General features: G+C 44.1%; 1 protein-coding gene and 1 long non-coding RNA gene across 6 annotated transcripts in view; one reads left to right on the top strand and one right to left on the bottom strand.

Moving 5' to 3' along the window:
- Window positions 1-9791, top strand: part of CLYBL (citramalyl-CoA lyase) — a 179703-nt gene extending 169912 nt beyond the window's left edge. For all 5 annotated transcript variants that reach the window (XM_065057643.1, XM_065057650.1, XM_065057671.1 and 2 more), the window contains one exon: window positions 9170-9791. In XM_065057643.1, coding sequence (XP_064913715.1) covers window positions 9170-9265 — 96 coding nt within the window. In that variant the 3' untranslated portion in view covers window positions 9266-9791. The remainder of the gene's footprint in view (window positions 1-9169) is intronic.
- The window catches only part of LOC135579076 (uncharacterized), a 55043-nt gene that overhangs the window by 17451 nt on the left and 24700 nt on the right, over window positions 1-12892 (bottom strand). The window lies entirely within an intron of this gene.

Genomic DNA, 12892 nt, shown 5'->3' on the forward strand with positions numbered 1-12892 from the left:
AAACAAAACAAAAAAGACACCACCTTGTGTCTGCCTTTCATAAACAGGCTGTTTGCCAGATGAGAGGTAGAGACTTTGGTGGCTTAGAGTTTCTGGATCTGGACCAAGCAGAATCCCCTGGCCCATCCCAGCCTAAATGGCTGTCCCCAGTGGTTCAGGCAACTTGGTGGGGCTGTAAGTGGGAAAAATAGCTTTTCTGGCTCATACAGCAGGGCAAGACCCTTATCCATAGACTGGGAACAAAAATACCGAGTGGAGGAGAAGTAAGGGACCTTGTAGGTCCCTGTTGTTTATATTTCCAGCCTCACTGTGGACTCGAGGGATAACAAAGTCCTTCCTACCTGTTAAGCTTTTAGAAAGGGCTGTCAGAGTTCTGTCAGAGTTCTTGTACTGTTGCTAGGGAGTTATTTGAGGTAAAAAATTAATCTCTGCTTCATGTTGTTGATCTTTCTTTCTTGACCTTTTATGTCCTTCCATCCAACTCCTGGAGGTAGAAGCCTGTCTCATACAAACAGGCCTGCTTCTGGCATTACAAACTGGTTTATCCTGTGAACTAGCTACTCTGGTGGAAGTTTACACTGCTGAAAAGAAAAAAATCTAAAAAAAAAAAATAGTAGTAGCATTTGAAATTTTCTTTGTATCAACAATATGGCTACAGAAACTTGCTGGTGCAGATATTCTTGCAGAATTCCCTCCCCATCCATCCCTTTCTTCAGCAGATCACAGAGACCCACCAAGCATCTCCTATTGCAAAAAAGTCACTTTGACAAACCTTTTCAGGGATCATTTGCTTTCCTCAAAGATTTCCTGTATATGTGCCTATCCTCCCATAATGTTGCTACAAAAGAAGGTGCGAATGCCAAAGGGTTCAAAGGAGAGGGTATAGAAATGCGTAACCTGAAGAGCTGTTTGTATAGCTTGCTGTGCATGAAGGCTTCAGTTTGTCATACGTGACTATATGAGTTATTTGGGCATTTCCTACTTACTGCAAAGATGCTAAAGGTGGGCCATAGTTGTGTGTCAGCCTGATTTGGAAGCAGGACAGGTCTGATCAGAAAGGAATGCTAGATGTCATCTTGCTATAGCCTGAAGAATGTGCTCAGTTGACCCAGATATCATCGAACACCTCCTAGCAGCTCACTAACCTTTAGAAGTTCATCACTAAAAGGTGAAATAATGACCCAGCTCTTTATGATGGTTCTTTGGCTACAACTTGCAGAAGAAAAAAATTAATTAAACCTGCAATCAGCACCATCACAGCTGTTAGCTTATTTCTTACTCTTGACTTCCCCAAAAATATGGTTTCAACCTTCTGTTTCAAGGGAAAGTCATTCCTTTGTAGTCAGGATAATCACTCCTCCCTCAGGCACAGACCCAACACCATTTGCTGCGATCAGGACTGTCTTCTCTTTTGTTCATTACCTGTAAGCAAATCCCAGCGTTCTTTTTAAGCCCCAAAGCAAAGATTTCCAAATTTCCTCTGCAGGGGGTCACTTAAACAATGTGTGTTTTCATTTAATCCCAAGGCAATTATCTTCCTGAATGCCGTGCTTTTTAGGGGGACCCTTTGCCATCCACCTGCTTCCTTCCCTCCTCAGAAGAGCAAAGCTGTCCTTCTTCCAGAGCACAACACTCTTGTTTCCTTCTAACAGTTGATATTGTGCAGGATTAGAGATAATGTTCTCAGACCCAAGCAGATTTTAGTGGGTTTATTTCATGTATTTTTGTGGTCTCCAGAAAATCATAACTAGACCTTTGGGATTTAGGAGTTGGCAAGCCACTGAATTACCATGGAAAGAATTGATGTTTCTTAGATAACCGAGATGTTTCTTGCATCTGTGGACTTGAGGATGTTTGTCTATACCTGTTCTCCATTTCCCCTCTGGGAGGTACACAAGGCTTGCACTGGCCAGCTGGCACTGCCCCTTCTGCTCGTTTCCATTTACCCTGGCATCTGCCTGCGAGTGCTGGTGCAGGTCACGGGGGCTAGAAGGAGACTTTCATAATTACTTATTTGGACAATGGCTTTATTCACACACAGCCTCTGGCCCAAGTTGCCAGAGCTGCGTGGAAGCTCTGTTTGATTCACAACATCTCCTAATGATGAAAGGGGTGGAGGAGAGAAGGGTGGCTGGTTCATTGGTCCCCCTACGCCAGTTTCCCTGGGTCCTAGATTGACATCTTCTCAGAACACAGACAACTAGGGCAAGGAGATAACTTTACTGCCACACACTCGTTGCAGGGGTTTGATCTGCAAAGGAAAGTATTGCTAGCTAAACCATTTAGAAAAGTAACTGAAGAAAAACAAGACAATATTTCTAGCCTTGTGATGGCAGAGTGCTATCAGAGGATCTCCCCTCACTTATGAGTTTCCTTGTCTTCTGAGAAACAGTCACCTAACTAGTGGCAGAGATTTTTTGGCAGTTCCATAAGCATTAGAAAACCCCTATCTTAGACCTATACTTAATTCAGTATTCAGCAACGGGTGCTTTCTTGTCAGTATTGCAATTTGATGGAATGTGACCTGGACTTGCTTTTTCTTTTCTTCCGATGGCCTGGGTACCCAGAATCCTCCCCATGCCAAAGCCAGGATCCCTTAGCACTTCCAACCCTGCCATCTAAATCACCTGACTAGCTTCTCAAAGTAAACTGCTTCTGAAAAAGTTGGCTGTCTCTACATAATGGCCCAGGGCAGCCCATACATTGACACACATGACAAATGAATATAGCACTCTTTGCTATATTCTTTCATGTGGTGCAAAACAAATGATTTTTTTTCTACGATAGACAAGCCACTGGTTTAATTTAGTCTTTATAACTTATTTAAGAAAGGCCTGGCCACTGTCACGTGGAACTTAAAGTTGTTGGCTACATGTATGATGAGATCTGGTAGAACAGGGCATCAAATCAAAGGCTTATTAGCGAAGGCTTGCTGATTATCAAGGTATTTAATAACAGCAGTGGCTCCCAAAACAGGGCGCAGAGCTCTCACAAGCAATGCTAACGTTTGAAATCCCATCTTCAGTAGGTCAGGAAGCCGGTAGACTTTTTGGAACTCATAGGACTTATTTGGTACTTTGAAATGTACATACTTGCTATGCCTTAGGAAAGCAAATCCTCACATTCAATACCAATACAGGTGATTAATAAATTCCGGTGGCTTAAGAACTGAGGGTCTGCAGTAACTGAGCTCATTGCAGTCATCGGGATGGACATGGATAGAGGCACAAATAACCACAGATGGTGCAAATGCTGAGGAAAAAGCCTCAAGCATTCCCAGGTGCATGAGTACATGTAGTTCTTCCATCCTGTCAGCCGAAGGGGACTAGCTTGTCTGATCACTGTCCCACATGTCCTGAAACAATTATTATTTTACTTTAATTAAGTCATGTACATTAATCCACAGCTCAGAGAGAATTGTGTCACATAACTATGAGGTGCCTTAAATGTTCTGTATCATAATAGTTTTAGCCAGCTTCTCTTGTTAACCTGGTGGTACATAAGGAAACAAAAGACGGTGGGAGTAAAACCCCACATAACATTGTATATTTCATAAAAAGGTTTCAGGACAGATGATGAAGTATGGAACTTTACTTTCCCTGATCTTCTGGAAAAAACATGAAGGGTACCTCACTTGCAATCCTATCCATCCCCTGTCAAAGCCAACCTAATTCTACCATCCAGGACAAAAGCTAGCAAGAGAATTGTCTGTATCATTTCTTCCCCTTTCCTGGTTCCACCAGAACATATTGATGCCCAGACAACACAGAAATCATGGCCTTTGGATCCCATCCATTTAACTTCTAGAAAGGTAAAATGCCTCTTGCAATAAAAAAATTATATTCTGTTTATGAGATGGTCGTATAGATTTACCAGAGGAAATGTTCCTCGATGCTGCCACACGTAGACACACACAAAAAGAGGAGGTCTTCATGTTCCAGGAAGCACTGCATTGGTGTGTTCACCTTCTGGCCATAGCAAATAACACACCGACACTGTGAACTGATACATGTCATTTCTTATAAGCAAAGGATATTTTTAAGAGTGATATATAGATATGACAAGAGCCATGTCCAGGATCCATGGCTACACATGGCCAGAGTTGCCTTCTAAGCTGTCAAAGAAGAGCCCTCAACTACATGTTGAACTTGGCTAGATCTGAGGTGGTTTCGGTAGTGCCTGCATTATCCAAAGGGAGTTTCATAAGGTACAAGCATAAGCTCTGCCAAACTGAAATGTTACCAGGTTTGGTTCTGCATCTCTTCAGTCTCTCCACAGCCACCTTGAAATTTATTGCATTAGGTATTCCTACTGTCCACCTTGATTTGTTCCCCCTTTTTCACAAGCCTAAATCTTCAGCTCTTGATCTGTGAAAATAACTGTTCTCTGTCAACTCTGTCCTATCACTTCTCCTGTCTGTAGGCTGGATCTTTGTATCACTTGGGGCTGACCATGCTCAATTCTCATTTTTCCAATACTATATTTTTTTGCTCTTCCCTTCTGGAAAAAAAAATTAAAACACCAAACAAACAAAACAAAACAAACAAAAAATGACAGCTTTCTATAATTGTTAAGTCCCTTCCAGCTTTTTTTGTGTTTTCAAAAAGCCTTCTCTGTTCCATTCTCAAAGGACTTTAGGACATATTGAAATTCAAAGTAGAGCTGTTAAGACCTTACTCAGCATGGCCCACATCTTGCATAAATAGCTGTTACATTTTTTAAAATGTTACTATTTTTTTAACAGAGCATTAAGTGTCATTTATTGCCTTCAAATGCCACATGGTTCCTGCAGGATGCAGCAAATTGCACAGTACTGGTCCTGCGTCATTCAGCTCGGAGAAGGTGGTTTGATACAAGAGATGGAGATGGGGAAATTATGACTTGGGAGGCTTTGGGGGCAGCTGCAATAACCAGGTGCAGAGAAGAGGACCTGGATGGGTCTGCAGCCCTCTTGGTGCTCTGCTCTCACTGAGCTATCCAGAAGAAAACACCTTTGAGTCTTTCCTCGCTTGTCAGTCAACTGGGAAGGGCTCTTAGCTAGTCTACATGATGACCCACATGGGAAGCACTGCCTGTTATCTTTCTTCCTTGATTTCTCCAGATAGTTGACCCCAACACAGGCATACAGCGATCAGGCGGAGGGAAGCCAAAGGTTGTGCAAACACAACACCCTCTGCCATGTTGTGCTGCCTTCACAGCTCTATGGAGCAGGCCAGCCCAAGTGCCCTTACAGCTCACATACCTACAGGCTGCTGAGAGCCCAAGTCACCCTGTTTCTCACAGGGCTTCACCCTTAGCACGTTCACCATGTTGCTGCGTGAAGGATGGTACTGCATATGGACAGCAAAATATGTATTGAAGATGTCCCTGCTCATTGCAGGGGGATTGGACTAGATGACCTTTGAAGGTCCCTTCTAACCCAAACTATTCTATGGTTCTGTGTGCTGCCTCACATAAAACGAGAGCAATGTCTTTGGCCTGCAGAGCCCCCCATTCCTCAGAAGGGCTGCACTTCCAGCCTGCTACCTGGTGAGTCCCACAGTCGTCCTTCATTCCCTGACTTCTCATCCCACCCGAGTTACTTACACCCATGCATCATCACCCGAAGGCTAGAATAGAATCATAGAATGTCCTGCGTTGGAAGGGACCCATGAGGATCATCGAGTCCAACTCCTGTCCCTGCACAGGACAACCCCACAGTTCACACCATGTGTCTGAGGGCTTGTCCAGTCTCTTCTTGAACACTGTCAGGCTTGGGGCCGTGACACCTCCCTGGGGAGCCTGTTCCAGTGCTCCACCACCCTCTGGGGGAAGAACCTGCTCCTAATGTCCAAACTAAACCTCCTCTCGCACATCTTCCTGCCATTCCCTTGGGTCCAATCACTGGTCACCACAGAGATCAGCGCCTGCCCCTCCCCCTCCCCTGGTAAAGAAGCTGTAGCTGCCATGAGGTCTTCTCTCAGTCTCCTCCAGGCTGAACAGACCAAGTGACTTCACCCGCTCCCACCGGCTGCTGCTTCTCCCAGCATCTCTTGTCAGCCTTTACCTGGAGGGCCTGTCTCTTCCCAGGGCAGGCCTGACACGTTTGACTTGCCTGATGGCAGGGCCCTTCTGCAGGCTTCTGAAAAGCCTCCCACTGAATGATTGATATGGCTACATGGTGAGTGAGAACCACAGCCACTGAATGCGATGGATGCAAACCCCAGCCTGGCACCACACACCCGCCATTGCTTCCATTGACGCTGCAAGCTTCCTAAAGAACAGACCTTTGGGCCCACCATTGACCTACTGGAAGACTAAGTAAAGGCTGGAAGTGTGAGATTATTGAGAAAATTAGCCAAAAAGAAAATTTAGATCTGTGACTAAATTAATCTCCAGATTAACGCTATCAAAGCAAATGGTGTTTATAGAGAGTCTTGTTTTCTTTATATTAATGTGAGAAAAAATCAAAAGAATGCTAAAGGCAAATTTCATCTAGCAGAATTGGAAAAGAGAACATGGGGACAAAGCTATAATTACTGGTATTTCCTATCTGTTGAAACCTGTGGGTGGAAAGAGAGGCAGTGAATAGAGTATATTCAATGGCATTAAAATCGGTTTCTTTTTCTGGACTTTAGCTCAACCCTGCAAATTAGCAGGGAGAAAATAAGCCTCAGAGTGAACAGGCAGAGAAGCCAATTTCTTCATGTTACTCTTTGCTGTTAGGAAAAAAAAAAAAAAAAAGCAAGCTTTTTTTCCTTCAAGAGTTCAAATTCCTAGCAACCCAAACTACAGCTGCACGCTGACAAGAAGAGAACCTATTGCAGGTCTCAAGTGGTTCAGTGTTCATGTGTGCACACACACGGTTATCCTGGTTTCCTTTCTAAACATGTTATTTTAATGAAGAGAGGACAGGCGTGTTGTTTCATTAACTCCTGCTTTCTGAAGAAGACATCCTGACCATGCTCCAGCTTAGGTATCTGCAGAGGTACCTGACTTCAGAGCGTCCTTTGTCCAGTCAGTGGAAGGGATAAGACCTTCCCCATCATGATTCGGACCACCAGAGATCGGAATTGCCATTTCTAGACACCCATCTCTTTCTGCAAACTACTGCAGCTACTTAATATAACTGTGCTCCTAAATCAGCCATTTCACAAAACTAGGAAGGATGATTCCGAATCTTAATATACCTCTACTTATCACTGTCATCCCACATGCAAATTTCTCTTAAAAGAGAAAACAAAAAGCTATTATTTGACTGAATGCTTATAGAAAAATAGGCACAATTAAAGCATGTTTTTCTTACAGTGAAAAATATGTATCTTGCAGTTTTAGATCACTGTGTAACCTGAATTATTCTGAAGAAATCCTATGTCATAAAATGTTTACTTAGTTCCCAATTTATTTGCATAACCATTAATAAATGGAATGGTTTGAGGCTGCATTTTCTCTATAGCTTTAAAAGTATCAGTGAAAATAGCTGAGTTTTTAAGATAAAAATTGGCGTGGTATTATTAATTATAATAGTTATAATAATGTTGTTGTTGTTGGGATAATATAGAGTTGATTTGTTGCTCTGTAAACAAATTCAATGTGAAGCATATATCCTTGAGTATCTGTCAGTCCCGTTAGTCTCCAAAGCCATCTAAAATACTGCAAGCTATAGTAGGAAATCCTACTTAGAATAAAATAATAGTTTTAACTATTAGGTTTTTAATGGTTTTAATACAGCCTGTTCTTACATAATCATGTTATTGATTTGTATTAGATTACTGTTTAAGGTAGATTTTTGTCTTAGTTGTTCTAGAATGTGGTTTAGTATTTAATTAATACTGTTTCAGTCATGCTAGATGGGGAGGAACACATTTCCTAAACAGCTTTGTAAATGGGTTATATTTTCACTTTACTTACTGGAGTCGTCTGTTTAATGGTTATCAAGCCTTAAATGAAAACCAGAAAACAATAAACAGCTTGTTCTCCTCTGCATTTCTCTCGCTATGCATGCACAGCCACACATGCCACTATCGTCCATAGGCTCTTCTTGGTGAGCCTCGCTCACTGTCAAATCCAAGGCCAGCCTGTGATCCCGTATCGATTGCAGCAGGACATTAAAAGGGTGTGCAGCACTTCACAGAGACACCCAACGCAACACTGGGGCCAGGCCCTCAGTTCTGAATTCTTCAGGGAAGGGATTGCATCTTTGTCTGCGGGTTTTTTTTTCGAGAATGTGTCAAAGTACTGTCAGAATTACAAATAAGATCTACTGAACTTTGGCATGTTTTATCTTCAAAATCCTATCTCAGGAACACGTGTGGATTAAAGCATTCAAAGGAACAAGTCAGGTTTGGCCCTACTTAGAACATGTGTCTTCTGTTTAAGATTTAACTGCCATTTATAGTTACTTATTTTAAACTTGTCACCATGGTACCAACCTCTGAAACCTGCCTTGGCTCCCAGTGTACCCGCTGAGGCACACTGGCTACTTCTGCATCTGCATCTGCTTGGGGAAATTCCCTATATGCAGTGGTCAGGTGGGCTTTACTTTGGCTTCAGAGCAGATTTGGGCAATATAATCATGCCAGCCACTTGTTTTTTCCAGCTTTCACCGCAGCCCCTGGCTCTAAGCACAGAACCAGACCAACTTTTAGCACCAGAGACCTGATGGAGAGGTCCAGCAGCACAGCCTCAACACACCCCCAAGTTAGGAAAACTTCCCTCCACTCCCTCCAAATGCCTATTGCTGTTTCCTTCTGGCTTTGCCCTCCACTCACAGACAGTTTCATGCCAGCCCTGGCACTGGAGGGTGATGCTGGACGTGGGGGGCAGAGCTGGCCCCCCAGCACGGCGTCCGCCAGCCCTCCTGACTGGCACACACAGCTCTGCTGCTCTTGGTCCCCAATGTTTGCCAGCCAGAGAGGCTGAAACAGGCAGGTTGCATGCTGGGCTTCTCCTTTCTCTGTTTTGCCTCCTCTTTTCTCTCTCTTTTTACCTCCTCTTTGGAGCACTCAGCACCCACCACATTTCTTTAAATGCATTTGCCCCGTCTTGGTTAGTTTGTCTCCTAAAACTCATTCAGGATTCCTGTGGGAGATGATGTTTCTTGGCAAACGGGTGTGTTTTTAAAGTGGAAGACATGCCAACTACGATTTCTAGAGGTGCACTCAGTAAGTTTATATTCTCTCTTTTCCAGGGAGCGTTTACTTTCCATGGGAGCATGATCGACATGCCATTACTGAAGCAGGCACAGAACATTGTTACGCTTGCCACAGCCATCAAGAAAAAATGAGCTGGTAAATGAAGCTCTCGCCATGGGGCCCCAGTAGCTGTTTTAAAAGATGACTATAATACTTGGGGAGAAAAAAATTAAAGATGTCAAGCTTAAGCAGAAATTCATTTCCATTTTGCAGATCTGTCATAATTTGCTTGCCAGAATTGCTAATTACTAAAACTATTCCCTGCTCAAACCACTTCTCCCTCCTGCATGGCCCATGTACTACTCATAGCCTCCCATGAAGTTACATCACTGACTGTGTGACATCATGATAATTACTATGAATGCAGGATTATGACTTCACTGAAGGAGAAAGGCAAAATGTAAGATGTGAGCTCTGTTAAAAGAGCAGATGAAAACTGGGTCAATCACTTCTATTTGTACCTATGCTTCTTCCCTCTCTGGTACAGAAAGGGCAAAGCCTTGAATAATTACACATTGGTTGAAATAATTGCGATGAAAATCATTACCCTGTGCGGGCTTTGCATCCCACTCCCTTTCCGTAAGTGTGCAACAACCATTAAAAATATTGCTCTGACAATGCGGGACTCTTGACTTTCCTCTCCTTTTTTTTCGTGGTCGCTATTCAGAGCTTTCCTCCTGGAAGCATCCAGCCTGGGAAGGGTTGGACGGCAATAAACTTGTAGTTTTCGGGGACACAATGCAGCAGAACTTGTGCATATGGTCTCGAGTCAGATTTACATCACATTAGGGATACGGCTACAGGTCATGTGGGCCGTGTGGTTAACGGGCTTAGTAAAGCTGTTTTGAAGAGGTTAACCCAGCTTGTAGTAAGGGTAAATAAACATAACAACCAGGCATTGTCCTCTATTCAGCATGTACTCTTATATGGAGGGCTAAAGGGTATTGAAGCTGCAGAGGATCAACTTGTGGTTGCCAGAGGACTCCAATGAAGTTTGAAACACCAACAATCAGAGATTTTGTTTCTGTTCCTCATTAAATCATGAGCTTTTGTGCTCAGACTATGAACGACTGTTCTTTAAGAAATTAACAGAATGGGAAGTTTTAAACCATGCACCAACCTTTTCATGACCTACACAGCAGCAACGCTGCTGCACTTAGACAAACACCGCGGGGAAGGCTGTTCTGTTTATTTAAATTTGTAACTAGAAAACAGTTGTTTTTTAGTTTCATTTTTCACCGCCTCCATGGCCATTTTACGTATGGAGTCACAGTGGCTTATTCCTCCCATCTGCTCGCTTAACATGTTTTCCCTCCGTCTCCGAGCAGCGATTTTAAACATTTTGGGTTATTTTTGGTTTAATTAAGGAGAGAGGAAGGGATGCGGCGCGGGGGGGTGAGTGGAAACTGCCGACAAACCCGCGTGGAAGCAGCGCGGAAAGGCAGCGCGGGGGTGGCGGGAGCCCTTCGCCCCGGCCCCCCCACTCCGGGAGCGGCGGGGACACGGCGGAGCTCGGTCCGGGCAGCGGGACAGGGGGTGCCCCCCACCCCGGGAACGGCGGGGACACGGCGGAGCTCGGCCCGGGGAGCCCTCCCCCCACCCTCGCAGCGGTGCCGGGCCTGGCCGGGGGGCGGGCGGGGGACGGCGGCAGAGCCCCCCCTCCGCTGCTCCTTCACGGAGTTTGGGGATAAGCAGCGGAGCCCGAGCCCCACCACCACCACCCAGGTCCCTTCCGAGGGCTCTGCGCTGGGTGATCTCTTACAGCGCAGGGACCTCCGGGCTAATCTGATTAATTAAAGACTACCTGCTTATATTGCGCCTCGCAGCTCCCCCTACTCCTCCGCACTCTCCCCCCACCTCGCATTTCAGGGCACCCTCCGTTATTAATTCTTGGCTGACTAAATTATGGGTAACACTATTAAAACATTATCAGAACTAATGAGAAACAATTACTTAGAAGATGAGCTGGGACAAGCCGGAGCTGGGCACATGTGTAGTTATCCCCGCAGATTACGTTAATAAATCATCAGGTGCAAGGCAAGACGGAGGCGAGGCCTGGCGCAGGGAACGGAAAATGAGATTTATGAGATATAGTCTTTTTTTTCCTTCTTTTTTGCATAATTTTTTCATTAATCTCAATAGGACCCGTGTGGCGTAGATTGTTTTATTCCCTTAATACCGCGCTGGGGCGGGGAGGGGGGGTGCGAGGGGGAAGTGGGGGCAGGGAGAGAAGAGGATTTCAAAAAATAATGTCTTCATTGTTTTACTGAAGTCTTAATGACAACGTGTGACAAGCCCGCGGGAGCTGCGCTGCCGCGGAGGCAGCGCGGGGGGCGGCGGAGGCGCATCCGCACCCCACCCGCCGCCTTCGCTCCCGCCTTCAAACCAAGCAATGATGATAATAATAATAATGATAATGTCTCTTGAGGTGTTTTCCGCAGCTGACTGCTTAAGTAACTTCATTTCGTGACTCGTACGCGGAGAAATCAAATATGCAAATAAAATGTTGGATATATTCAGATTTCTCCTTAAATTTCCCTGACACTCCCCCCTCAACGGAAAATCCTGCTTCCATTTAACAGTCTTAACGATTTTCGCTTTATAAAAAATAAAATCCGATTTATTTGCCTTTTCGTTTACTTTAGGAAGCTTTCCGTGTTTTCCGGCTTTATTCTTCTCCTCTTTCTTTCTTTTTTCTTTTTCTCTTTTTCTTTCCCGCCTGGTGCTAGGCAAGCAATTGATGAAACAAAACAGATTATAAGATTAGCGGCAGGATTTTGTGCATATTAATGATAGGGAAGGGCACCGAATGGGTTTGTAATTGCAGATCTTGCGCTTGGGATTGGGAACTGTAGCCCTGCTACAGCAAAGACCCCCCTGTGAGGTTTTCACATTGGAACTTAGGGGAAAAGTGAAAAAGTAATTACCAGAGCACAACATTGAAATGTTAAAGCACTTATTCTTTCTTTCAGCGTTCTGTTTTAAAGGGGGAAAACGGGCAAAATGGAAAATAAATTACTTTCAAATAAGTAGGTTAGCACCTGAATGCTGGTGCGCATTTTCTCCTCTTTTTTCCTCCTTTTTTTTTTTTTTTTTTCCCCAAATTCTAGCAATTATTTAGCAGGGCATTTGCTTCTGAACCTGCCATCCAAGCAACAGAAACGGGGGAAGGGAGGGCAGGGAGACCTCGGCAACACAGGGGCACTCCGCCTGTGAGATTGGAAGCAAATACCGCCAGGAAAGCCGTTCAAAGCTGCAGTTTGAAATATAGAGGGATTTTTTTGTTGCCTTTTTTTTTTTTCCTTTCTTTTGGTTTTGTTTTGAAATCGGGGCTTAAAAGGCAAAGATTGTTTTGGTTTCTTCTTCGACAAAAACATCAAACGGTATTTTAGCAAAGGATGCATTTCACAACCACAAATCCCTTCCAGGAACGGCGTGTTCCCTGCAACATCGCGAAGTAACCTGACACTGAATTTTATTAAAGGTCTCTCCTTGTTTCTTGGGTTCAGTCCTCCTCTGATCTTACTCTTCCTAAAATCTGAATTTGTGTGTTTAAAACGCAGTGCTCCTTTCCTGCCTTTTCTAATCATTCTCTCCTGTGATTAACAGCAAAAGATGGTTTAGGTTTAATGGTACCTACTCGCGCGTATTGTTTTAATTCTGCTTTCAACGGAAAATAAATGTATCTGGTGGAAATTGGGCTTTGAAAACTTTTTTTT

This window comes from Columba livia, chromosome 1 (assembly GCF_036013475.1).
Source record: "Columba livia isolate bColLiv1 breed racing homer chromosome 1, bColLiv1.pat.W.v2, whole genome shotgun sequence".
In the NCBI taxonomy this organism is placed as follows: Eukaryota; Metazoa; Chordata; class Aves; order Columbiformes; family Columbidae; genus Columba; species Columba livia.